Source organism: Leuresthes tenuis, unplaced genomic scaffold (assembly GCF_036924035.1).
Source record: "Leuresthes tenuis unplaced genomic scaffold, fLeuTen1.0.hap1 SCAF_3, whole genome shotgun sequence".
NCBI classification, from domain to species: domain Eukaryota; kingdom Metazoa; phylum Chordata; class Actinopteri; order Atheriniformes; family Atherinopsidae; genus Leuresthes; species Leuresthes tenuis.
The window spans coordinates 25,678,736-25,704,934 of NW_027325357.1; the positions used below are offsets into that span (position 1 = coordinate 25,678,736).

At 41.3% G+C, this 26,199-nt stretch overlaps 4 protein-coding genes across 5 annotated transcripts; 3 read left to right on the forward strand and 1 right to left on the reverse strand.

Annotated features, from left to right (window-relative positions):
- The first annotated feature begins 1,881 nt into the window (after positions 1-1,881).
- Positions 1,882-5,512, forward strand: LOC140304218 (DEP domain-containing mTOR-interacting protein). Its single transcript, XM_072383203.1, has 9 exons — positions 1,882-1,998; positions 2,078-2,256; positions 2,372-2,495; positions 3,912-4,090; positions 4,271-4,477; positions 4,560-4,697; positions 4,813-4,883; positions 5,114-5,218; positions 5,335-5,512. Exons 1-9 carry the CDS (start codon positions 1,916-1,918, stop codon positions 5,458-5,460), a joined length of 1,212 nt encoding a protein of 403 aa, XP_072239304.1. The 5' UTR covers positions 1,882-1,915; the 3' UTR covers positions 5,461-5,512.
- Positions 5,513-5,702: 190 nt separating this feature from the next.
- On the forward strand, positions 5,703-11,151 carry adnpa (activity-dependent neuroprotector homeobox a). Its single transcript, XM_072383059.1, has 4 exons — positions 5,703-6,090; positions 6,609-6,721; positions 6,985-7,077; positions 7,174-11,151. Exons 2-4 carry the CDS (start codon positions 6,614-6,616, stop codon positions 11,149-11,151), a joined length of 4,179 nt encoding a protein of 1,392 aa, XP_072239160.1. The 5' UTR covers positions 5,703-6,090; positions 6,609-6,613.
- Positions 11,152-12,560: 1,409 nt separating this feature from the next.
- Positions 12,561-16,343, forward strand: LOC140303845 (bcl-2-like protein 1). The gene is made up of 3 exons (XM_072382783.1): positions 12,561-12,686; positions 13,306-13,956; positions 14,417-16,343. The coding sequence occupies exons 2-3, from the start codon at positions 13,435-13,437 to the stop codon at positions 14,555-14,557; spliced, it is 663 nt and encodes a 220-aa protein (XP_072238884.1). The 5' UTR covers positions 12,561-12,686; positions 13,306-13,434; the 3' UTR covers positions 14,558-16,343.
- A 3,506-nt stretch (positions 16,344-19,849) lies between these two features.
- gata1a (GATA binding protein 1a) lies at positions 19,850-23,972 on the reverse strand. 2 transcript variants are annotated; one of them, XM_072382785.1, is made up of 6 exons: positions 23,816-23,972; positions 22,110-22,344; positions 21,515-22,021; positions 20,828-20,973; positions 20,622-20,747; positions 19,850-20,510 (listed from the first exon to the last, which is right to left on the reverse strand). In XM_072382785.1, exons 2-6 carry the CDS (start codon positions 22,321-22,323, stop codon positions 20,229-20,231), a joined length of 1,275 nt encoding a protein of 424 aa, XP_072238886.1. In that variant the 5' UTR covers positions 22,324-22,344; positions 23,816-23,972; the 3' UTR covers positions 19,850-20,228. The 2 variants fall into 2 exon arrangements, with proteins under 2 accessions (XP_072238886.1, XP_072238885.1); XM_072382784.1 differs by having other exon boundaries at positions 22,110-22,355.
- Positions 23,973-26,199: the final 2,227 nt, after the last annotated feature.

The following is a 26,199-nucleotide window of genomic DNA, read 5'->3' on the forward strand; positions in this document are numbered from 1 at the left end:
GATGACACAGACAGGAAGTTGACTCTGACTCGCTCCTGGTAGATCAAAATCACAGCACAATCAAAATGAACACGGAGCCTTTGTATTTTGGTTGATAATAATTACAATTAATTTGTATTCATTATTGGATTTTGCGTAGAACAATGCGATTGATTGTGATTAATCACAGGAAACCAATTTAATTTAAGATTAAAGAATTTTATATTTGCCCAGCCCTACTTTAAAGTCATATTGAGTAATAGTTCTCCAAACTTTCTTTAGGTCTTACAAAATTGTATCTGTTAAATCACTGAACACTAACCTTTGAATCAAGCATAAAACAGACCCCTAACTCCAGGTTTGAGTCAGTTTATTGCAGTCTGTCACAAAGAGACATAATTTGTTCCCAATTCTATGGGCTCAACGAAAAAAGAAAAAAATGTCAAAGTTGACATCCTTTGACGGGCACAAAATCTAATTTTTGCACCAAAAGTTGATTAACAGAGCTATTAACTGAAAACTTGGCTAATAGGAACACTATCAGTCATGGCACAGAGCCAAAACCTCAGCATTATTGAAGCAATGTGGGATCATCTTAATAGAGAACAGAACAAAAGGCAGCAAACAGACAAAGAAGAGCTTTGGAATGTTAGAATTGTACAGACTCTGTTTTTGCTTTTATTTACTGTACTTCCTTTTATGTTTGGACATGAATAAATAAATCTAAATAAACTACTGCATCTATTTCTTGTTTTCTGGAAGTTGTGTGTATGGGTAACTATAACTGTAAATTTATACTCCACTGGCTGGTAAATCTCTGCCCCTGTGTGGTTGTTTTTTGAATTGTAACCTCCATTTAGGAATGACCAGAGGAGATCCTCACAGTCGATACCAAAGTGGAAGCTTTAATGACAACACAAAAGGGACAAAGCCATAACCAATAGAAATTTCTGTATGAGAATGGCAAACAACTGTTTCATACATATTTTCTGTGAGGAGAAGAGAAGATGAGACAGTTTGACTGAGCAGGGACTCCTCAGGGACACTGAACAGAATATATGTCAACAGGCCATTGTGACAGTAGGATGCTCAGTGCACATTACTCAGAGGTACTCTGCGTGAAAGTCTGCTCAACAAAAAATGTAATCTATACACGGTATTTATTTATTCATCATCAACTCTCTCAGCACTTGAGGAGTCAGATGGATATCAACCTCTTATGTCAGACAGCTAGTAATTTAACCTTGTTCACAGCTGCTTTATAGGTGATAAAGGTTGGCATTTCGGTCAGCCATGAAGGGTCTGATTTATATGCTGCCTGAGAAGAGAGGCTGCTTGTCAGGATCAGCTGAGGAGGGCCCAGTTGCTTTCATCTCCCAACGACCCCCCTACATTAGCTGTGCTGCTATTCAACACCTATGTCAAACTACAGAAGACAACTGCTGCCCCAGGCATGTTTTTCAGCTTGTCTGTTGACAGACATTCATTTAACAACCTTTACAATTAAGTCTAGTTAAAACTCATCCAATGCAAACAGTAAACACCAGTAAACCACAGATAACCCAGAAATTAAATTCACAGACATTTTAAAAGTGACTAACTATTAAAACAAACAAACCACTGAAATTTAAAGTCGGAAAACGCAGCCTTCATAAAAACAGACAATAACTGTCTGTAGAGTAAAACATATCCTGCAGTATCCATGATCAAAACAGCCAATAGGAAAAAGCTGTGAGAATCGCAGTAACAATACAGCAAAACGTTAAAACACGAATTACAATTCTCTAAGGATGTCTTCTCCTTGTCTTTCTTTCAAACTGTATACACAACATCTATCCCTCATAGCAATGGGGTACTGTGCTTCAGTGGCTGTTTTGTAAACACAAAGTTCCATAATGAAAGGTGAGCTTCATTTATTCCCCAGTCCTGAGACAACATGGAGCGAACAAGTAGCATAAGGAGAAAGGCCATGGCAAGGCAACATAAGGCTGAGGTCATGATTGCAGGAGAGCAGCTCAGGTATGAGGTTACAAATGAATATGTAGTTAAGTGTGTGACTAATGTGAAGACTTATGACTCATTCGAACACCACGTCAAGGATGAGACTCCATGATGGAAAACTGATCAAGGATCGACGGTACCACTTGCGCACATACCCCAACTGCTTTGTGGCGCAGGAGCTCATAGACTGGCTCGTGAGCCATAAGGAGGCTTCGGATCGAGCAATAGCTGTTTGTCTCATGCAGCATCTCATGGACAACGATATTGTTCATCATGGTGAGAAGGAAGCACTGAGGCAGGACTCACCAACACATACTTTAAAAACCTTGTGTATGAATGAAAGCGCGATTGCAGCTCTAACAATTTCAAACCGTATGCTGCCTTTTCTTAGTTTGTGATAAGAGGCCTGTTTTCAAGGATGCCAAACTGCTGTACCGTTTTCGCAAGGATGACGGCACATTTCCCTTCAATACAGAGGTGAAAATCTTCATGCGAGGACAACGACTGTATGAACAGTAAGAGCTGTGAAGTTTACCATGGAATTGCAAGAACATTTTTTTTTTAACAATTTTTAAAGTGCCTTATCTCCTTTCTTTGAGTGTGATTAGACTGCTAATGACAGGCACGTGGGACAGGCACGTGTTTACCAACGTGTTATGTCACTACTTCTTTCAACAAATCTCAGTTAGCGGTTGGGAAGTGAAGAAAGCGACTGCTCTGGTCTTTTTCAAGTAAAATTAGTTGATAAAGAATTTCCATTGGTTCGTCAAACAGTTAAATGTCCAGTGTGTAAGATCCATTAAGATCTGGTGGCACAAACTGCCATTTGGAACCAGTTGTATACTTCCACCTCATGCTCTCCCTCTAACAGTGCGGGAAAAACTACAATGACTGAGAAACAAAAAGCGCACTGTAAATGGAAAGTATGGCTTGTCCCAGGGCTGTGCAACATGATGAAATTTTCGGAACCCGCAGTGTCTATTTCTATGTATTTCCTATTCTAATAAGCTAGACATTTTTATTGTGTCTGTTTTTACATGAAGGAAAAGAATAATACATTACATTTCTGGCATGTTACACACTGGAACTTAAAGGATTTCCTTTATCAAATGTATTGTTTCAACAGGTCTGGACTGCAGGAAGGCTAATTTAGCACCTGGACCTGGACTTTAGCACTGGTCATGCTGAATGCTGTGTTGCTTCAGAATATGTGTATTTTATTCATCACGCCTTCACAGATGGGAATATTACCCACACTGTGGCAGTGACATCCAGAAAGGTTTGTTTCAGACTGCAGGAAACTCTTCCACCTCGCATCAGTACAGCTCAGAGGAGCTGAGATCCAAAGAAAGCCTCTGGATCGTGATAAATGTCTTTTCCTCTGCATGGTAGAAACACAACTGACATTTGCGGATTATCTGAATCTTACAATGATAAGTAAAAATTGGTGATGAAATGTGCAAATTTGTTGCAGATTTACATTGAAAAACATATTGTCAGAGCATTTTCACAGGGCGGGGAAATCCTCTATTTGTTAACGACTACAAAGAAGGAGAGCAGTTCATCACTCTGACAACCTCTGATAGATGCTCTGTTTATACCCATTCATGTTACTGGCCTGTTGCCAATTAATGTTGTTTCACCAGGTGTTTGTTTTTTGGAGGCATTTCCCACCCTCTACTGTCTTTTGTTGCCCTTGTCCCAATTTTTCTTGATAGTCGCTGGCATCAAATTTGAGATGAACATCATTTTAGTTAAAAAAAATAAATAAATAAATACAATTCTTTTAATTTTACCTTGTACTACAGTATATTCAATTAAACATAGTTTAGAGTGATTAAGAATCATTGCACTCTGCTTGTTGAACTGACTTTAGGGAAGCTATGTGTTTTGTAATTTGTGAGATGATGTGAGAAAATCTATTTCTTCAGTCTTATTGCAGAAAAAAACTCCATTCTGCAGATGAGAGAGGAGCATGGGGTTTCATATCAGCGCTCCTTCCCTGGCTGTCAGTTGATTGACTGGCTCCTTCAAAATGGAGAGACAGAGAGCCGCCGCCAAGGAGTGGAGTTGTGCCGTGCATTGCAGGAGCATAGCATCATTCAGCACGGTGAGGGTGTACCCATTTACCCTTTGATATAGGGCTGGCAGTTTCTGCCAGCAGTGGGTGGCCATCTGAGACTTTTGCAATCAAAAGCAAACACACGCAATATCTCTTTGGAAACAATGCCGTTCATTCTTAAAACATGTTCCACTGTTGCCTAATACTTTCGTTGTTTCCGACTACTAGTGGCAAAGAAGCATGACTTCTTTGATAGTGGGCTACTCTATCAGTTCTGCATCAATTTTCGTCGCCGCCGCCGCCTTTCTGAACTGTTAAATGAAAGTGAGCAGCACAGTGATGAGGTGGTGACGTCCACCCAGGAGGACAATCATTACAGTCCCTTTATTCTTCGCAAGAGCTCACACCAGGATGACAACAGTGCTTTTCAGTCTGGTAAAACAAAATTCTAAGCAGTTTCTGCAAAATGCACTTTGTTGTGAATTCTATCATAATTTCTCCACTAACCCATATCCAGTGGGGTCAAGTAAAGACCTGAAACAGGTTACCAGTGTACGCCGGGGCAGCTTGAATTCCCTTCAGCTTCAACCGGCTGGCTTTCCACCTCTTGCTCCACTGTCTTCAAACTCGGTAGTGAGATGCAACCCTAAATCAGGCAAGTATGTCATTAATATTCAAATCACAAAATTTATAAAATGCCAAAAAGTTTTAGTATCTACTATCCCTTGGGTTGCTTCTGGAAGCAGATCAACAGTTCTATGCTCTTACAGTCCTAGAAAGACATGTCACATGTGAAGAGTTATTGGCACCTGGTGCGCCCTTCATTAAGAAAGTGTTGACGGTGAGTTTCTACATATGTTGGGCGATTTAAAGGGTACATTCATGTCATATCCTGGATTTAACAGCATTAGTTTAGTATAACCTGGAAATCAGACAATGGAAAAAATGACAATTATGCACAATAGATAAAGGCACTACATGGTCAGGGAAATATAATAATTTTGTGTTAAAATGGAAATTAAGTTACATATCCACAAGTCTAAAGTGTAATGTCTCTCACCATGATCCCAGGTGATTGGGGACACCCTGGGCTGGGGTGTTGTTGTCAGAGGCATGGCTCCTTGTTATGTACAAGCTGTTGACCCTGGAAGTCCTGCAGCGGCTGCTGGAGTAAAGGTGAAATAACTTAATACAAGTTCAGTATGAAAATCATCCTCTTATGACTTGATACAATGCTTAAATTGAATGTCAAGACACAAATATAACCCAGACATGTGACATAATTTTTTTAGGTGCAGCAGTTTGTGTTCCAGGTGAATGGAAAGTGTGTTCTTAACCTGGACTACAGGACGGTCACCAGACTGGTGATGACAGGACCTCGCGTTATTGTATTGGAGGTCATGGAACCACTGGAATGAAAACAATTACTTGATTAAAGTCTGTCTGTTATTTAGGAAACATTTTATGCAACAAAAAATGACAAACCATTTCATACTACCGAGCACAGTTGATGTGCCTATTTGTGGTAAATAAAAAAATTGTGAAACTTGATCTTAATTGCAACAGGAGTACTACATATATATTGCTGTTGGCGCAATACAGTTTTAATAAAATATTATAACAACTCAAACTTTGGGTCATCCTGCCTCTGCTGAACTCCCCCAAAATCACTTCCGTCTTTTTGTGGTCGCCATTTTGGATAGCGTGTTAATCATTTGGAATATACGACGTAGCTAACTTGCTGGTCTTAACTCTGGTGCAGGTTAAAGGAATATTCTGAGGACAATAGGTGGCCCGGATAGTCATCAGTGTTGGAGTGCACCGCGTTCGAGAGACACACATCTTCCCGTTCTTTTTCTCTCAAGCTAGACGCTGCTGCAAAGTGGATGTGAAAGCTAACTAACTAGCTCAGCCAGCTAGCTGTGGAGGTGCTGAATATCAGCACCGGCGTCAAGGGAAGCGAACATCCTCAGCCCCAGACAAGTTTTGTTAGCCATTTGTGTAATGAGATAAAACTGTATGAAGGTAGTCTACAGACGTATTCTAAGGTGAGTAAACATAAAACATAAACACAAAAGTAAAAATCATCCCCAAAGTGACCCTTTGCGTTGGTACTGAGTTGGTGACCATGGCGACATGAGCGGACAACCGTGCTAACTGTGGCCAGTCAACAAAGCTAACATCATCTAACGTACAACTCTGACAGCGAGAATTAACGATACATAGTGATACACTTTGAGTCACAGGTCTGCTCTGCTCATTGTGTCTGGTCACACCAGCAATAAGTAAAAAAAGAAGGCTAAACTGTAACATGTCAACAGAAACAACACGGGACACCTTTAGCATCCATTGTTATTGTCAGTAGAAGTAAATACTGTTGAAAGTGCTTAATTAGATCGATGGCGATGAATGGGTGTGTCATCTGATGAAGATGAAGTGAAGTCAAACTCTTACGAGTACAGTGACTGACTGGTATGAATTTCTATGATATTGCGGTTAAGTTTTTCCTCGCGGTGACTGCTGAAAAATCAGGCCACCTTCAATTAGTGTTTCCGTCTTTTGTCAGGAGAAATGTACCAGCTCCCAGTGAACAATCTCACTAGAATCAGGAAAGCCAGGAAACAAGTGAAAAAATCCCTTGAAGACATAGGATTGGAGTTCTGCAAGGAGGCAGCAGAGGTAAGTGTGTTTTGTTCCTTAAAAAAATTCACCTGATCGTGTTTCGAATGCTAGTTTTTAGCAAGTGTAGGTTTTTATAAAAGCATCCTTAAAACAACTTTTTTTTTTTTTTTTTAGTTTTTTAATAAATTTAATTTCAGATCTTAAGGAAATAGGCTCAACACAATTAACCACTGAAGCAACTTTTTTATTTTTACATTTATTACATGGTCATATTGACTGATAATATTTAATAAGAATTTAAAATATATATTTTTTTACAGGAGTTCAAAGAGTTCTGTCCAGATGAAGAACTTGTAAAGGACACTCTGTGTTCTGATATCTGCACATGGGATCCATCATACTCTAAAACACAGGTAAACTTTAATTCAGATTCCATATTTTAGTTGAATCCTTGTGCACAAATCGCCACATTTTCTAAATACTGCTTCTTTTTTCTGTTTTGCTTTTAGAAATACCGTTCAAAACCATTTTGCTGCACAGAGTGCTCGTTTTCTTCCAGATACTACTCGGGTTACAAGAATCACTTCCGTAATGTACACAGAAAACTCTTTGACAAGAAAATGCTGCTCAACTGTCCATACTGCACATTCACTGCAAACAAGAGAACCCTGGAGACGCATGTTAAAATATTCCACATACCCAATTCAGCACGACGGAATTATGGGGGCCCACAGGGACCTATACTGGGAAAGAAAACTAATCTTGAAAGAGTCAGACAAGAATATGGAATGGAGAAAGCGATGTACTTTTGCAAAAAATGCACATTCCGGGACAGTCTCTACAATGTAGTCCGAAGACACATCTACAGAGAACATTTTCAGCATATTGTCTCGCCATATCTTGGTATGGTTGCTAAATCAGCTGTTAATAATGGTGTTCTTTCTGTCAATGGTAACAACATCTTTTGCAAACAATGTCAGTTTTCTACTCGTAGTTATGAGGCTCTTGTGCAGCATGTTATAGAGTACCACGAACGCATTGGTTCACAAGTAACAACCATGATTGGACATGCTAATATGCTTGTCATGTCACAGAAGGCTCCTCTGTCCATTAGCAGGGGCCGCATACTTGGACCTGACCCAACAGCACATCCAGTAATTGGCTATTTAAAGCCAGTTGCCCCTAGTGTTAAAAATCAACCCTTCATCCCCACCAATCAGACACGTGTCATCGCTCCCAGCAACACTGTAGCTGAAAATAGTGCTACTGGTGTAAACACAGCCCAAACGCAGAAATGGAAAATCTGTACCGTTTGCAATGAGCTTTTTCCTGAAAACCTATATAGTGCCCATTTTGAGAGTGCACACAAGGCAAAAAAAGTGTGGGCACTGGCCAAATATATTATGAAAATCCACAACTTCACCAGCAAGTGCTTGCTTTGCAACCGCTATCTGCCCAGTGATACACTACTTAACCACATGCTGATTCATGGGTTAACTTGTCCACAGTGCCACTCTGCTTTCCACAGTGTTGAGAAAATCATGGAGCATGTCGCTCAGGCCCACCCCGATGAGTTTGTTGGACCACCTGGTGCAGCCCCTCTAACCTTTGACCTTACCATTAAACAAGGTAAATCCAGTAACGTTCAACTTGCTGTTCTCACTTTTAACATGAAGGAACCGATCAATGGACAAGATCAGTCTGCACCTGTCCAGAAACATGTGCCTCCTCCTGGCAAGCTTCCTCCTCCTAAAATGATTGACAAGCAAAGTGAACCAAGAGGTTTTGTTTCTCTGATCAACAACAGTGATGTTGGAAAGACTGTCTGTCCGCTGTGTTTCTCCATCCTCAAAGGGCCCATCTCTGATGCCTTGTCCATTCATCTGAGGGAGCGACATCAAGTGCTTCGAACAATGCATCCTGTTGAAAAAAAGATGACTTACAAGTGCATTCATTGCTTAGGGGTCTACACAAGTAACATGGTAGCATCTACAATTACACTGCATCTTGTGCAGTGCAGAGCTGTTGGTAGAAACCAGGCAAGCCAAGGCCTCAAGTCTCCCTTGACTCTAGACTCATCCGGGGCTAGCATTCTCAAGAGGCAGCTACTTACACAGGCCACATCCAACCCCAAGAAGATCAGACTGGACAAAGACTCTAAGCTGTCAGCCAACAGCTGTGGAAAAAAGGCAGAATGTGACAATCTTGCGCTGGATCCTAGAAGCTATGAGCACAAGACATACGAGGCTAGGAAAAATTTCCTGACGGCGTACTTCAACAGACGGCCATACCCAACTCCTCTAGAAGAGGAGAAGCTGTCCGCTAGTCTGTGGCTGTGGAAGTCTGACATTGCAGGTCACTTTGCATCAAAGCGAAAGATGTGTTTAAAAGGTTGCGAGACCAATAAGGTTTCAGTGCTGCTTGGCTTTGACATGTATGCTCTAAAGAAAGTTAAACATAACTTGATTTTTTCAAAGGGCAAGCTTGTTGGCACTTCATCAAGGAGAGCAACGGGCTTCAAATCAGCTACTCCAAACACAAAACAAAACAAGCAGTGTGGGACACCAAACCACATCTCAAAACTCAGTACATGCACAGAGACTATTTCCATAGACTCAGACACTGACCCAGAAACAGGTGGTGCACCTGCTGAGAAGGAAATTGTCGACACAAACCATGAAAAGAATGTAGAATCTAAGGAGTGGATAAACCTGACTGAAGAAACAAAATCTGTGGACTTGGATGATACTTCACAAGAGAAAGGGAGCTCTTTCCAAGATGAGAAAGGGAGCTCTCTGCAAGATGAGAAAGAGACCTCTCTGCAAGATGAGAAAGAGACCTCTCTGCAAGATGAGACAGAGACCTCTCTGCAAGATGAGACAGCGACCTCTCTGCAAGATGAGAAAGAGACCTCTCTGCAAGATGAGAAAGAGACCTCTCTGCAAGATGAGAAAGAGACCTCTCTGCAAGATGAGAAAGAGACCTCTCTGCAAGATGAGAAAGAGACCTCTCTGCAAGATGAGAAAGAGACCTCTCTGCAAGATGAGAAAGAGACCTCTCTGCAAGATGAGAAAGAGACCTCTCTGCAAGATGAGAAAGAGACCTCTCTGCAAGATGAGAAAGAGACCTCTCTGCAAGATGAGACAGAGACCTCTCTGCAAGATGAGACAGAGACCTCTCTGCAAGATGAGAAAGAGACCTCTCTGCAAGATGAGAAAACGACCTCTCTGCAAGATGAAAAAGAGACCTCTCTCCAAGATGAGACAGAGACCTCTCCCCAAGATGAGAAAACGACCTTTCCGCAAGATGAGAAAGAGACCTCTCTGCAAGATGAGACAGAGACCTCTCTGCAAGATGAGAAAGAGACCCCTCTGCAAGATGAGAAAGAGACCTCTCTGCAAGATGAAAAAGAGACCTCTCTCCAAGATGAGACAGAGACCTCTCCCCAAGATGAGAAAACGACCTTTCCGCAAGATGAGAAAGAGACCTCTCTGCAAGATGAGAAAGAGACCTCTCTGCAAGATGAGAAAGAGACCTCTCTGCAAGATGAGACAGCGACCTCTCTGCAAGATGAGACAGCGACCTCTCTGCAAGATGAGACAGCGACCTCTCTGCAAGATGAGAAAGAGACCTCTCTGCAAGATGAGAAAGAGACCTCTCTGCAAGATGAGAAAACGACCTTTCCGCAAGATGAGAAAGAGACCTCTCTCCAAGATGAGAAAGAGACCTCTCTGCAAGATGAGAAAGAGACCTCTCTGCAAGATGAGAAAGAGACCTCTCCCCAAGATGAGACAGAGACCTCTCTCCAAGATGAGACAGAGACCTCTCCCCAAGATGAGAAAACGACCTCTCCCCAAGATGAGAAAACGACCTTTCCGCAAGATGAGAAAGAGACCTCTCTGCAAGATGAGAAAGAGACCTCTCTCCAAGATGAGACAGACACCTCTCCCCAAGATGAGAAAACGACCTCTCTCCAAGATGAGAAAGAGACCTCTCTGCAAGATGAAAAAGAGACCTCTCTGCAAGATGAGACAGCGACCTCTCTGCAAGATGAGACAGCGACCTCTCTGCAAGATGAGACAGCGACCTCTCTGCAAGATGAGACAGCGACCTCTCTGCAAGATGAGACAGCGACCTCTCTGCAAGATGAGAAAGAGACCTCTCTGCAAGATGAGAAAGAGACCTCTCTGCAAGATGAGACAGCGACCTCTCTGCAAGATGAGACAGCGACCTCTCTGCAAGATGAGACAGCGACCTCTCTGCAAGATGAGACAGCGACCTCTCTGCAAGATGAGACAGCGACCTCTCTGCAAGATGAGACAGCGACCTCTCTGCAAGATGAGACAGCGACCTCTCTGCAAGATGAGACAGAGACCTCTCTGCAAGATGAGAAAGAGACCTCTCTGCAAGATGAAAAAGAGACCTCTCTGCAAGACGAGACGGAGACCTCTCTGCAAGATGGGACAGAAAAGGCTTGTCTGACTTAGTGTTAACTCACTAACGGTGTGCTTTGGTAAGCTACTGTTCAGTTGTAAAGGAAGAAAACAATTCCCACAAACAGCTACAAGTCACAAATATTTGATCAGATTATTCCACAGCTCTTGATGTTGCCCTCCGATTCAGTGTTGGATAGAAGGAAAAAGGTTACACTGTAGTGCATTTTATGACACCTGTCATTGGTAATGTATATATTGGGCCATTGATCTATTAGTTTCTTCAAATAGTTTTATTATTTTTCACAGGTTAATTGTTGAAGTTAATGCCAACCTGCCAAAACATTATGACCACTGATGGGTGAGGCGAGTAACACTCCTTATCTTGTCTCAATGCAATGTTATGTTGGGAAAACCTGCACCCTGTTATTCATATAAATATTACTTTTAACACTTGCCCACGTACATAAGCATTTTTGTGTGCAAATCATAACCTCCCCCCCATTTGACATCAACACTCCCTACAGTATCAGCCTCCCTCAACAGGAGAAAAGGTTCCCACCTCTTAACACATAAGGTCCAAAACATTCATTGTGAAGGTCCCAGTACCAGAGATTGCAGAACGCTCTCAGATGTTATATCACCCTGACTGGTCAGAGCTCTTTTCGTGGCACAATGATGACCAACTCATAATAATGCATAATGTTATGGCTGATTGGTGTATATGAAATTGCTATTGCAGCTTACCTGCTTCCATTTTTCCTCAGCTGTGGCAAAGAATTGTTTCATGTTATTTCACATTTAGATAGTGTAAGATATGTTAAAGGTTATGTACTTGTTTAATAAAAATGTTTATTAAAAAAAGCTAATAGTTTGGCACTCATTCAGAGCCTCTTCACAAAAAAAATGTATTTGATGATATTTTAAATTTTTGTGCAGGACCGTGGAGCTTTGAAAGTTAGCCTGCAAATAAGGTTTTCAGAGAGGTAAACGGGTTTTAATAAGGTCTCAGTTTTAGTTTGATGAACCTTTGCAGTTAAAAAGGTGCGCAAACACACGATTCTTGTAAGATAAAATCTAACTTAGACACCAGGATAACATGACTGGCCTATGTTTGGTTTAAGTTTATCTTACAACTAGGTTTAAAGACAGCAGTTAAATGCTCCATATCAACACATTTGACAGTTCAGTTTCTGTGCGACTTAAATAATCAGTTAAATGAACTGTGTTCATGTACATGTACACAAGTATTAAACATAAACTTCTTCAGGGTTTCCTGTGCAATGTACTGAGGCTGAGCTTACACAAAATGTGAATTCACTTGATTTAAAAAGTCGACTTTTATGATTTTGTTGTCATATCGTGGGGTCTCTGAATTTCCGGGGCGTTTTAATCGGTGATTGGTGCAGGAGTAGGAGGAGGCGGGACCTCTTGCTGGTACAGTGGCACAATTGGCCAACCGCCAGCGTGCATCACGGTGCGGGCCACAGAGTGTGCAGCTGCAAAAATGTTTATGTTGTGTTTGCAGTCCAAACCACATCTTTTGATATTCCCATAGCTGTGTTTTTAAACGGATAAACTCCCCTATAGTAAGTATAACTATTCGTGACTATTGTCTCATAGCAGCACCTTGCATATAGTTTGCAGTTTTTTTGTGCTCTTCTTGTGGACAGTTTAGCAGCTAGTTAGCCTGTGAGGCTAACGTTGTTGATTTCTAGGTGACTTGCAGCTGGATATGTCAGACATGACAAGTTGTCCCCTTGACGCTCCTATCTGGTACGATATATATCGTAAAGAGTTATTGTCACAGGACCACGTAATGGTCAGCTGTAAATACTGCTCGTCAGCTAAAGCTATTTTAAGTTATTTTCCAAGCTGTGCTAAAGCTTTCCTCAACCATTAGTTTTCTGTTTACTTCTGTCCAGTTGGAAAATCTGTAAGCAGGCTAATGCAACACGTATCAAATCAGCGTTATTTGTACGTATTTTCGTGGGGTCCAATGCTGCCGTGTGGGTATTTTAAATGCATCTATATTATTACTCATCTAACACAATGCGACCGCCAGGAACGACTGTTTACGGCGTGCTTTACTCAAGCTAGTTCCAAGAGTCCAAGGTGATACGTGCTCAAATAATGCAGCATTGGTTTTAAAATGTTTGCTGAAAGGAGTGAATATTACTGTAAAATCCCTGTCCTTTATGCTTTCAGGTCCGCTGTTGCTGGCTGCAACGTAAAGTTCAAGCTTCAATGTGACAGCTGACAGTCTTGGAGGAATGGCAGGAGAAATCTTGGCATCTGATTAGGTTGACTTGGTGTTCCAGGTTCAGTGTGTAAATAATGTCGTATAGTAACAGAGAGCTGGTGGAATTCTATATAAGCTACAAGTTGTCTCAGAAGGACTATCCAAACTCTCTGCTGAGGCCAGAGAATGCTGGTGGAAGGACTGAGGGAGACAAGGCCAAGCCAGCCCCTATAAACGGCTTACCTGTCGGTAGCAGGGATGGCAGCCAGCCGGTGAAGTCTTGGCCCCCTCGTGGTGGCATTGAGGCTGTAAAATCTGCTCTTAAAGATTCAGCAGATGAGTTTGAACTTCTGTTTAAGCAAGGTTTTAGTGATCTTTCCCTGCAGCTTGATATCACTCCTGACACAGCCTATCATAGCTTTGAGAGTGTGTTGGACGAGGTGTTCAAGGATGGGGTCAACTGGGGGCGTATAGTGGGCCTGTTTTCCTTTGGCGGTGTACTGTGTGTGGACTGCATTGAGAAGAATATGAGCGAGCTGGTCTCCCGCATTGCAGACTGGATGACCATTTATCTAGATGAGCAAATCAGTCCATGGATCCACAGCCAAGGAGGATGGGTGAGTCTGCCAGGGATGAACTCAACACACTGTTTAAAGTACTGACTCTGTGTGGGGAGATCTAGCAGATGGGATGGCTGTGACATTGTTGGTACAACAGAGTCGCTTTGTAAATTTAATCATATATTTTTACTGTGAGGTGAACTGTTTCTTAGTGGTTTCCTTATTTACAGAACAGTTATAATAATTTAGATAACTAATCAAATTGGTAATAACAATGAAATAAACAGATGCTTTACTGCACATGCATACATTTTAAATGGGAGATCTGATATTTTGCAGATAGTGGCAGTAATGTATGGAATTGACATTGTGGAGACAAGCATGAAACCAATGGAGAATTAATATATTTACGTATTAACTTTTGTGCAAAAGCTACAAAAAACACCCAAACATTTTAACTTCAGTTACAGATTTAATCGTTGTCGACTGTTAGAATTTTCTTCCTTTTTGATTACAGGACTCCTTCGCTGAGATTTATGGGCGAGACGCCGCTGCAGAGGCAAGGAGGTTTCAAGAGTCTTTGAAGAAATGGCTGCTAGTTGGCGTGGCGCTGCTAACTGGAGTGCTTCTCGGCGTGCTTATCACTAAGAAACGGTGAAGATGCTGCACCTTGCTCATCGTGGCACTCTGTGTGTAATGTTTCGCCAACACAAACATAGCCCAATAGTTAATGTTTACATTAAAAGAAAAGCCCAGTCTGCTTGTGCACTGACAGATTGTGGTTAGGTTACAGTAAAGCAAATTGTGAGTGTCCATAACATGTAGCAGGGTGAGCTAATACAAAACCTGGCAAGAATTATGGAATCACCACACTAGGAGGATGTTGGTTCAGCTTTTTAACACACATATGCCACAAAATAATTTAATTTAATAGCTGAACATTCTGCTTTTGTTAAAACAAACCGAACCTAAGATGAAGTAAAGGAAAAATGACAGAATCATGAACGAAAAAGAATCTCAGTCAGCACTTCTCCTCTGGCTTTTGCAGCAGATCCAATTCTTCAGTAATGAAAATCAATATCTTTCATCAATCAGGTTCCCACTTTCTTCTACAGCAGTTGACAGATCCGCTTTGCAGGTTAGAACCTTGTCATGGACCTAATATTTTTTTCATCTGTACCCTAAATTGTCCACAGATTGAGATCTGGGCTCTTTGCTGGCTGTGTCATTTAGCTGAAATGTATCTCCTGAAGTTTGAATGCTTTTTGTTCTGTGACAAGATGTGTTATCATCCTGTCAAATACCTTTTGGATTTCCAGAATGAGAAAAATTTCCAAAATTTTAATAGCCACCGGTGCATTTACTGTAGAGGCAATGGCTGCCATCTTCCCTGGTCGTGTACCTGACATCAAACACATATCGTCACTGGTTGTGGAAATTAGCTTGTTGTCTTCAGGCAGTCATTTTTTATGTTTCATTTGACCTGCACCAAACACAGGTTCCATCATCTCTTTGTCCAATGCACATTGTTGATTCGTCACAGATTATCACCGTCATCCAATCATCCACAGTCCATGACTGCTTCTCTTTAGCCCACTGTGACCTTGTTTTCTTCTGTTTAGGTGTTAGTGATGGTTTATGTTTGGCTTCTCTGGATGTGAATCCCATCTCCTTCAGCTCTTCTTTTACAGTTTGGTCACTGCAACACTGACTCCCGCTTCTGCCGATTTGTTTTTAATTTCTTGTGTTGTATGTTCTATTTTCAGCCATGTTGCTTTGAGTTATCTGTCTCACTTGATTCCTGTATGTCTCCCTTTTACAACTTCCCAATTTTGTTTGTGCTTGCTCCATAATTTAGACACAGCTGACTGGGCACAACCAGCATATTATGCCACTCTTCTAATTGAACTGAATTGCCTTCTTAAAGGAGTTCCTTCTGCTTCCACTGGCAGCTCTCTTGTTTCCTGTTTTTCAGCCAGGTATCTCATCTGAAAATGACAAAGGATGAAAGTGATGCTAATAAATGATGCTTTTTTTTTTTTTTTTTTACAAGCTGAATGAACACCCCTTCAAGAGTGATGATTCCATAATTTTTGCCAGGAGTTGTATGTTTCTCCCCCTGCTTTGTTTGGTGTAATTTTTATATGTTTTTTAAACACATGGCAGAATATTTCAATTGTAAAAGGGTCTTACTCTTCAGACTTGAAGTGCTTTAAATAAACCCAATAAGCTAAAGATAGTGAAACATACACAGCTGGTTTGGTGGGCTTTTTTTTCTCCCCTTTGTGCATTATCCAAGGACCAACTTGTCTCACAAACTGACAGCTGACAAAAGATCAGATCTTAAGTTATATTTTCTTTTCACTGTGTAATGCTCAGCTCCTTTCGTTGCCTGTGCTGGAATTGTAGGCACGCTTAAAAAAAATAAACATATTTATATTTTTCTTGTGTCTTAACTTTCTTTTGAGAGATTATCCTAAACAAAGTGTGAATGATATACACATCAGTGCTCTATATGCAGAACTGTTTCTGCCTCCACCGAAGAAGTTGTGCCGTTTGTTTAGTTTGTTTCCTCATATTTACATCTTTACTAAAACAACTTTGTCACATCCTGATTGGGTTTAGACAAAAATATTGCTTGGTTTGAGTTAGAAAACAACGATGGTTAATGCTAAAATACACTGTAAGATGCAGTTGTCACCCTCATGGTCTCAATTTTTACCCTTCACGTGCAGCTACTTTCACAACTACTAGACTTTCCATATTCTTCTGATTTAAGATTAAATCTGTTTACATTAATTTACAAGTCATAGGCATGTTTTGGGGGAGGAGGAAAAAAAAAGTTGGAGTGGACACTCCCTTTATACCCAATCCTGACACTCATCTGTTACTATTTAAAGTTTTCTGTCTTTTTCCTTTTTAAAAAAAAAAACGTTTTTAATATCCTGTCCTATTTTTTTCTTGTGTGTGTATGTTTGTTGCTGGCATCCAATTCTAGATCTTCTAAATACATTGAAGCTGGTCAGTGGCGGAACTGAGAGAGGTTCCTTTGTACACATGACCAAATAACAGATGAAAGTTTTTGTTGCACATCAGAAAAACTTCCCAACTTTTCTCACAATGACGTTTGGATGTGGACCTCATAGAACATGTCGAAAAACAAATTCCACACACGCTTCATGTTCCATATAGTAGCATAAAGCTTTAATTTATTTAAATTAATTCTAGAAGCTCAGGTGATGCTCTCTGTATCATCAGATTCAGCCCCCTTGGTCTTCATTGTAAAGTGTGAACATGAAATGTTCTGTCTTAGTTTTGTGTTTAATACCACCGAAACGTGCACCAGCTGTGTAGATGAAAATATTAACTGCACACAAGCTGGCGTTATCTCTTCACAGCAGTGTTCAGGGTTAAACATCCTGTGTAAGTGTCAGTTGGAGGAGCAGTGTTTTGCTTCTACCATGTGGGGGTGCTTGTGTACCACATGTTTTTAAAGGGATGTGTGTGTATGATTCAATCAGTATATGATATATTATGTTGGGATTAGCTGTATTTAATTACAAGCACGTTGTCATTATTGCAGCGCTGCGTTTGTGTCATGATTTTCTGCGGCTCCATTTATCTTAAAGAAAAATCTAACTTAGACACCAGGATAACATGACTGGCCTATGTTTGGTTTAAGTTTATCTTACAGTTTTCCAGCCTAGAAACACAGCATAGCCTGTAATTGAATTATCCACCCTCCTGTTATCACAGCTTCTACGAGAACATTTCACATCTTATGGGGGATCTAACAGTGTAAATGGGAAAAGAAAAAAACCCAGTAAAGTAGCAGGAGAGAGAAGGCCACTAACGGATGGCCCTGTGAGTGAACTGGAGCAGGCCTGTGGTTGCTAATCTATCCCTGTCATTTGCTGCCATTTCCCCAGAGCAGCGCTGACAGCTGCTGCAGATAAACAACAGATAAAGACAGTTGAGGAAAGAGTATAAATTATGGATGTACTCACCACATAATTTTTTTCTTCACATTTTGAGTCTCTTTTTTCTGTTTTGCACTCACCTTGTGCTTGTGTCACTCCTTATGATAATACCTGTGAAGGTAGACCTTGTGGATATTTCTCTGCTTTCGTGTGGTTTCGAGCAAACCTTGGTTAGATGTGGTAAATAGATTCAAATGGAAACCCCATCATCTCCCTTTGGACATAATCACTATTAATTGCGATCATCGAAGTCCACAGGGAATCAAAGGGGTTATGAACTGTAATGGCTGGCTGCTCATGAAATTAAGCTGTGTTAGAAAGTTAGTATTCATAATAAAACATTTCTCCGCAATGCTTGGTTTACCAATAATCTGCTGTGTGGTGTGTGGGTGGCGTAACCAGATGTTCTCAGGGCTGTGCTTGCCAACATGAAACGAAATGCATAAATGAAAGTCTTTTTTCTCTTTCACATTTGCAGTGAAGCATGGACAATTGTCTGTAAAAACACACGGCAGATGTGAGGGATAGGTTTTAGATTCGGCTGAAGTGAAGCATTACTTGTGAACCTGCAGATTATGACTTGAATTTGATTGAAACTGGAATTTATAATAACCCTTTACTGCCCTTCAGATGACATCAGTGATATTTATGTGTGTCATTGTTGCCGAAAGCACACACTGTGGCCCTCACCAACTGACAGGGAGGGTGAGAGTGGCGGTGCCAGCAGCAGGTGGACACTTTAGTGTCTGTGGCCTCGGTGATAACTTATCAACCATCTCCCAGTCCCGAGTGAGCAACCCCAGCCCTGCTACTCAGCATAAAAGACACATTACACTCATATGACTCTGCTGTATTTACTATGCGACTTTTTAAAATGGGTTGTTCAGGGAAATGGCATTTGGAGTAAACTGAAGTCAGTGTTTTCCTTGACAAAAGTACTTTCCCTTTGTCTTCTGCAGCTAATGTCAGTCAGAAATGTTGAGTCAATAGTCTAATCTAATCTGCTGAGACGTAACCACAAGTGTGATTAATATGAAACAGCTTTCTCTGCTTTATGGACTGAATTCTTCATATAAAACAATCACAGTTGTCAAGCACATCTGAAAATTGCTTACATCAATATAAGATTAAATAGTACATTAAATATTTAGAATTAATTAATTAAATACACATTTTACTAGAATAAAGTTGGAATTCTTTAACTTTAATCTCTGTTATTTGAAGATGTTCCACGACTTGCTTCAGTGTGCTTAATTTCAGACGAGTATTTCAAACATAAAATATTGGTGGCTAATGATAAATGTCCAAGCATGTTCATTGTTACCGTATAGATCCAATTATTTGCCACCTATATACCACTCTTTTCATATAATATATTATACTTGTTCTTAGCAGAGACACTTACTTTAAAAGCTTTTGCTGGTAATTCTCGAGTTGAGGAGTTTTACTTGTAATAATGTATTTTTACTTGGTACTACAATGCTCCTCTCTCTCTTGAAAGAGATGAGACACGTGCAGAGCTGTGATGTAATAAAAAATACTGTTACTTATGATTGCTAAGCACCTTCCTTATAGGGTCTGCTCTTTGCAGTCAAGCGTGGCATGAGAATGGAAAATGCAAGCATGCAAAAATCCCCTTCTAAGCATTCAGAAATGAGTACAACAAACACAAACATGAACTTGTGTTTTTGTGGAACAGATGCCCAGTTATTCATCAACTGCCAGAGCCAATCTAAATCTAAAACCAGGTGTAAGTGTTTCACTTTAGTTGAATGTTTGTCACTTCTGAACGGGGTATTTGCATACCTGCTATGTACAATTACACTGTCAAAGTGGAGCGCTGCCTGCACAAAGACATCACTATCCCTGAGCAGAGGAGTACAATAACACCTCACAGGCGACATTACTGTGGTCAGGCAGCTGAGCAGAGAATTCAAATGACTTAAAACAAAGGCCTTCATTAGTCCATCAAAGTAAGTCAAGCTTTTTTTATTTTCTCTGGTATCAATTATGTAAATACATAACGCAGACCCACAAAACATAAAACTAAAGTATAGTTTTACATCATCCATAATAAAACAAGAACTTTCTTCAACAAATGCAGCCATCTAATCAGATAATTTTTCTATTTACAGCTGAAAGAGTGTCCATTATCAGTGTGTTGACAAGCGTAGTAACCTCAATGATTTATATATGACTTCACACAATATCAACAAAATGTTTTTTTTGTCTGATAAGATGCAGTGAAAATAAATCTCCATTCACATGACATTCATTATGTACAAATCAATGCAAATGACAAACAAGAAAGCATGCTGATGTCTGGCTATATAGAGCTGCTCTGTCGTGTCACACCATTGTGGGCACTATGCCAGTGTTGAGGTGGTGTGGGTAAGGTAGGCCGCCTGATGGGTGCAGCGGAGATGGTGTAGGGATGAGGTGCGGCGTGTGGCTGTAGGTCAGGAGAGTCCCGGGGCCAAGGGAAAAGGGCCCAGCGTTGTCATCCATTGGCTGACCCACATCCGAGTACGGCTCCAACATGGTGGCCTTCTTACTCTTCTTGTTCTTGTTTGAGACTTTTCTGTTGCGTGTTTGAATGCCTTCCTTCTTCATGGTGAGAGGCCGGTTGACCTGAGAAAATAGAGGAATTATAGCTCATGATTTTTAACGTAAAAGTAAATCCTAGATGAGACGGTATGGCTCACTTTAAGATATTTAGTTTTATCTTGATGAGTGACTCACATTGTGCAGTTTAAAGTAGAGTCCACAGGCATTACACACTGGCTCTCCATTGGCATTGCGTCTCCACAGTGTTGTTGTGCTGGTGTGACAGTTAGCACACAGGGTACCTGCACGCTTGCTGACAATCTGAAACAGAGAAAAGAAAATAATCATAGTTTCTAAACAACTAAACATAATCATTTCACAAAGGTCTCAGCGAGTCATACCAGTCTCTTCTTGGGCCGGATTAATGGTCTGTTTTGGCCGTTCATCTTGTGGTACAGTCCACAAGCGTTACACAGGTAGTGGCCTGTACCATCCCGGCGCCACAGGGGTGTAGCTGTGGCTCCACAGTTAACACACTCTCTGGCCTCTTTTGAAAATTGTAGAAAAAAAAAAACATCACAGTGATAACTTCTTGCTGTTGTATTAATGGTTAATCAAAGAGTGCGATGTCAAAATTCTCACTAAACCCAGATTCTGTGCTCAGAAAATGTGCATGTTCCTATTTCTTACAACACCTTAAAACATGATTATGTGTAACACTAACAGATGTAACAGAGGATGTGTCATTATGGAACCCTCTTTTTTCAATAATCTTTTTTTAAAATTGTATTTATAATTTGCATTTTCTTGCAGATGCAAGATTATGATTATTAACAACTTTAATAATCAAACTTCATTCTTTCTCTGAAATCAGCAACAGTTTTATGACAACTGTGTAGCTGCATCTGCTAAGAAGGATCATTGTGATTCAATCCAAAACTCCAGAGGTTTAACTAAATGCTGTTTCAAAGGTTCAACAAACCTCAAATGTCTTCATATCTCGTGTTTTGACTGATGAGTCATGTTGTCAAATGATGTGCTGAGCAGAATCAAATCACTGAAAACGATGTGTCTCTGAGTAATCTCACCTGGAGTGGTTGCCCTCATCTTGTTGCGGAGTTTAGGAGAGTACGAAGGGCTGATCCATGCTCCAGCGCTGGAATAGAGGGCAGCAGAGCTGTACTCCTGCGGCCCACTCATGTATGAGCTGTAGGGGCTAAGCATGTGTGGATGGGAGTGGGATGATGGAGTGTACATGCTCCCAGCTGCAGGAGTCAGATTCAGAAAGCTACTGCTGGCCCCTGACGCACTCAGTGGGCTCAGGCGCTCCGCTTTGAGGACCTCTTGAAGCCGGGGACTCTCCCTGCCTTCTCTGCCGGGAGACGAGTATCCGTCTCTGGAGGTGGTGAAAGTGGAGGTGACACCGGGGCTGTAGAGCGAGGTTGGGGTGTGTGAGTGCAACGGGGTCTTGATGAGAGGGCTGCTGCTCCAGGTGGAGACCGTGGGGTTGTAGGGCGAGTTCAGGGAGTGGCTGGGTGGCCCGTCCAGGAGTTGGAGATTGCTGAGGAGGCCAGGTGAGGTGAACACCTGTCGAACTTAAGAGAGAGCGACAGAAGAGAAGCTGTCAGATGGTGATTCAGAGGTTTGAGGAGGAGGATAGTGACAGTGGGTGTTGGTGCTCACCCGAGCTGTGTCTGTAGGTGGATGGCGCTCGACTGTGGCTTGGGTTGGGGAAGAAAGAGGGTAGACTGGCATAGTCAGTGTCCTGACTGGAGAAGAAGGCTTCACCCTCATCTCCTGGAGGCAACAGGCCGGGATCAGAAGTGAAACCGGTCAGGGGGTCCGAACTAAGTAGAGCAGGAGACACCCAATGGGACTGCTCTGATGAATCTTCCATGTTTGCAGGGAAGGTCTCAGCCTGAAGCAAAACTATATGTAAGAATATCCATATTATTTTTAATTTACTCATTTTAACCAAATTCCTTTGCACGTGCACTCACACTCTTCACATAGCTCAAATTCAGATGAGCGAGGGAGGCTTTGACTTTGATTGAAGCAGATGCATTATCGCCAAGCTCTTCACTTCACAACAACCAGTGAAACTTGAAGTTATCAGGGACAAGATCTCTCGACAGCAGGTTTTTTTAAACTTCCTTTTCTAGGATCCTCATTTGACTGTGGCTGAAAGTAGAGGCTAAAAATAAATGGCTATAAATGTAGTGAGGCAGCCAGTGACCAAACGGTTACTAAGTAGCCTTAATATAATAGGTGTGCTGCTTAGAGGCTTGCTGAAGCTATGTCCTAAGGGACACCCTAAGGGGTGGACATGCTGCACCATACATACAAACTAAGCAGATTTCGCTGTCTCTTTCTCTCAAACACAGTGTGTCTGTTTTAATGATTATGTCAAATTTTCACACCAGTCTTCCAGTCACTTTGTGATGGAAAAAGTTTCTAATTTTAGTCGTGAATATAAAAAAAAAAATCAAAATTGTTGAAATTCACATCCCAGCAGTGCGATGTGAGTTGCAATAAAAGTCAAGGCCACTCTTGTTCAGTATCTTTACAGGAAAGAGAAGAGGAAAAAGAGGAGGGTGATAGTGTCTGATAAAGTCTGAGAAAATCTGATAAACAGCATTATTGCAATGCCAAATATATCCAGGTCCACAGATACAACATGACCCTAATCTCATCTGATTAATAGAAATCTGTTGGACGAGAAATACAACAAGTGAAAACGAAGCAGGGTGCGACCGCATGTCATGGACGGCTGATCAAATGAGACTGCTCGGACAAAACTAGAAGCCAAATACAGGTGGTGAGTCGAAATCATTTTAGTCTTTCAACACAACTTTAATTTATTGATTGAAATTATTCCTCAACTCAAAATGTAAACACTTTGGAACTGTGTTGTACAGCTGTTTATATCAGAGTATATACCTATAACAGCAATAAGTGGATTAAATGTTTTGTTTAGCTGAAAATGTATCTTTAAGCAATTCAACAATTGAACTTAATTCATCTTAAGTTCTCATGTCTACAATTAGATATTTTAACGTTGTTATTGTTGGTAATATGTTAGTCAAAGAAATTAAATGAAAACAAGTTCATAAAAAGTATTTGGAAATAAAGTTCAGAAAAATTCCCCAGTGAGATGAAAACACTTTCTTTCATCCCTGTAAAATGTTCTCACCTCTCATATCTCTACAGTCACAGTCAGATAGGCAGTAAGTGGCCTGAAATGATCAGAACCTTCTCTTGTTGAAGGTTTTTACAGCACAATTACACCTAAGCAATGCGATTTGCCAGCGAGTATTATCACAAACCAACATATGCTGGTGCCTGCTCAAGAATATAAGACCAAGACGAGTCCTGGAGAGGTCACCTACCTGAATGGATGTCACAGATGAGCACGATTAGCAGTGGGGCTCGGAGGTCAAATTTATACAACCAGGTTGACGGTGGCACAGCTCGACTTGACTGTCTACCTCAGTGTAGGCTGATGGCTACAAGAGCAACTTCTCCAACCACCAGCAAAGTTTAGGGCTACAAGACAGTCCGTGGGAGGGGTTGGAGGCAACTTTTTTGAAAAGACACACCTCTTTGGTCCACAGAGAAACAACTTGCAGGATGGCAGATGTCAAATATTTACAGTCAAGAATTTAGAATTACTGTGTAACTTATCCAGAAAATGTTAAAGTCACCTCAAATGTTTGTTCCATCAGACGCATGCGAGAAAGGAGAAGGAGTCTGCTTTAAATCTTAGTCCCTCTGCTCTTCCTTTATGGCTCTGTGTGCTGCTTGTGTAGTATTGATAACATGAATGTATCTCTGATGATTTCCACAGAGGAAGCACCACATATAAAAAGCATATCAGCAGCGAACCAAGGTCGTTATCAAACCATTACAGGTAGCTGATGGACAGAAATATTTGATGTGATATATAAATTTATGTGTAAGATTTTAACATCGTAGAGATACACACACAAACGCAATTAAAAAGGGAATCATAGAGCAGTTCCAGTCCGGGCAGTGTGCATTCACGGTGGAAGCTTTTTGTCTGTTGATGAAATGTGCATACAGCCCCTGATAAGAACAAGCCCTCATGGAAAAAGGTGAGACAGACATTTGAACAAAGCAACTCTAAAATGCAAAGACACAATTTCTTTGTGGTTTAGCAAAGCTTAGAGTGGAACACAGTAATGCAAATCGGGAAAGGAGCTGCAATCATAGGGGTGAGATATGGTCTGGACACGGCCTGGCAGCGCACAAGCTCAACACTGTCCCTGTCATTTGATAGTCAAAGCAGCTCCCCAAATGTCCTGTCTCTTTGTTCATTTACAGTTTTCAGGGAAATCAGGAGAGAAAAACAGTTGGGAAGAATGTAGTCCCCCCCCCCCCCCCCCCCCAACCCCAATTCCTATTTAATCCTTCAAAACCCCACTGCAGTTAAATTGGAAAATAATTCTAACAAATTCCAGGTAAACTGCATCAGTTAAGCCAGATGCAAATGAGAATATGAGAAAACCAACCATCTTCCTCCATTTCCCACTACATGCTACAGTTGCACAAAACTAGAGCCAACAGAAGTAAGCTGTTGAAAATGACAAAAGGTCAGCAAAGTCAACTTCATCAAACTTTTCAGCAGATGGATATCAGGAAACATGGAGCACGAAATTTTCCCTTTGTTAAGACAGGTGGTGTTCTGGGGAATATGGAGGAAGTTGGAGCCTTTTACATGTGTACATCTCAGTTATAGGAGGAAACGAGGCGTAGATAAGATGAGTCAAATTATAAAACTGGACAAAGATGAATGAAGTAATGATGATGCCCACAAGAGTTACTATGATGAGCAGTTTTGGATCATTTCGGGAACATTTACACCACTGAAGAGAAAATCCAGCAGGGGGAGAAAGGGAAATTCCTTAATTAACTCAGACTAATTTGTTGCTAGGAAGTTGTTGGTTATGCTGTTTTTGAGCTTACTCTGTGTGAGTTTGTCTTAATTATATAGTGATCCAAGACAAGCAACAGAAAATTACAAGAAAAAGATTGTGGATTCTTGTTCATGGATATCAGCCTGCAGGTTTTTGCTGCACTGGGTTCAAAGCTTACAGGTAAGGTGAGTTGAATATGTTTAATTACCTACTGCATGCTGGGTAAGCTTCAACTTGCCATGACTCTGAGCAGCATAGATAAGAAGGGTGAGCAGTTTTAATTTATTGTGCTGTCACAATTTCTCACTAAGGTTGAACTGTTGTGAGCTTTGCCTTTAAGGATGTCACAATGTAATGGGAATGAGCTGAACTGCTTGTGGAGCACACCAGCATGCATGGCTGAGCGCAGTATTACGATGGGGAGCGTGAGATGGGGCCTGTGTGGCAGTGTGGACAGCTGGGCAGGGATGTGGCGGCTGCCGCTGTGTGAGCGGCCTGCTCTGCCCTGATAAGTGCTTATCAAGATGAAAGGAAGAGGCCAGGAATTACAGGCCCGCCACTTGCCTCTCACAGCAGCAGAAACTCAAAGACAGCAGTAGGCGCGGACCCACGGGACCCTACGCACATGCAGTGACAGAGTCTCACCCCCACCACCCCACCCCCAAACCACACACACACACACACCATGCCTGTTCAGTTAACTTTTGGCACTAAGACTTTGAGATGACACTGTAGCGAGCTGTTGGACAGTTGGGAGGCCGTGCGAGCCCCGCTGTAGCTGGGTGACGGATGGCATTGTGTGTCACCAGTGGACTTTGAGGACAGCCTTCAAATTC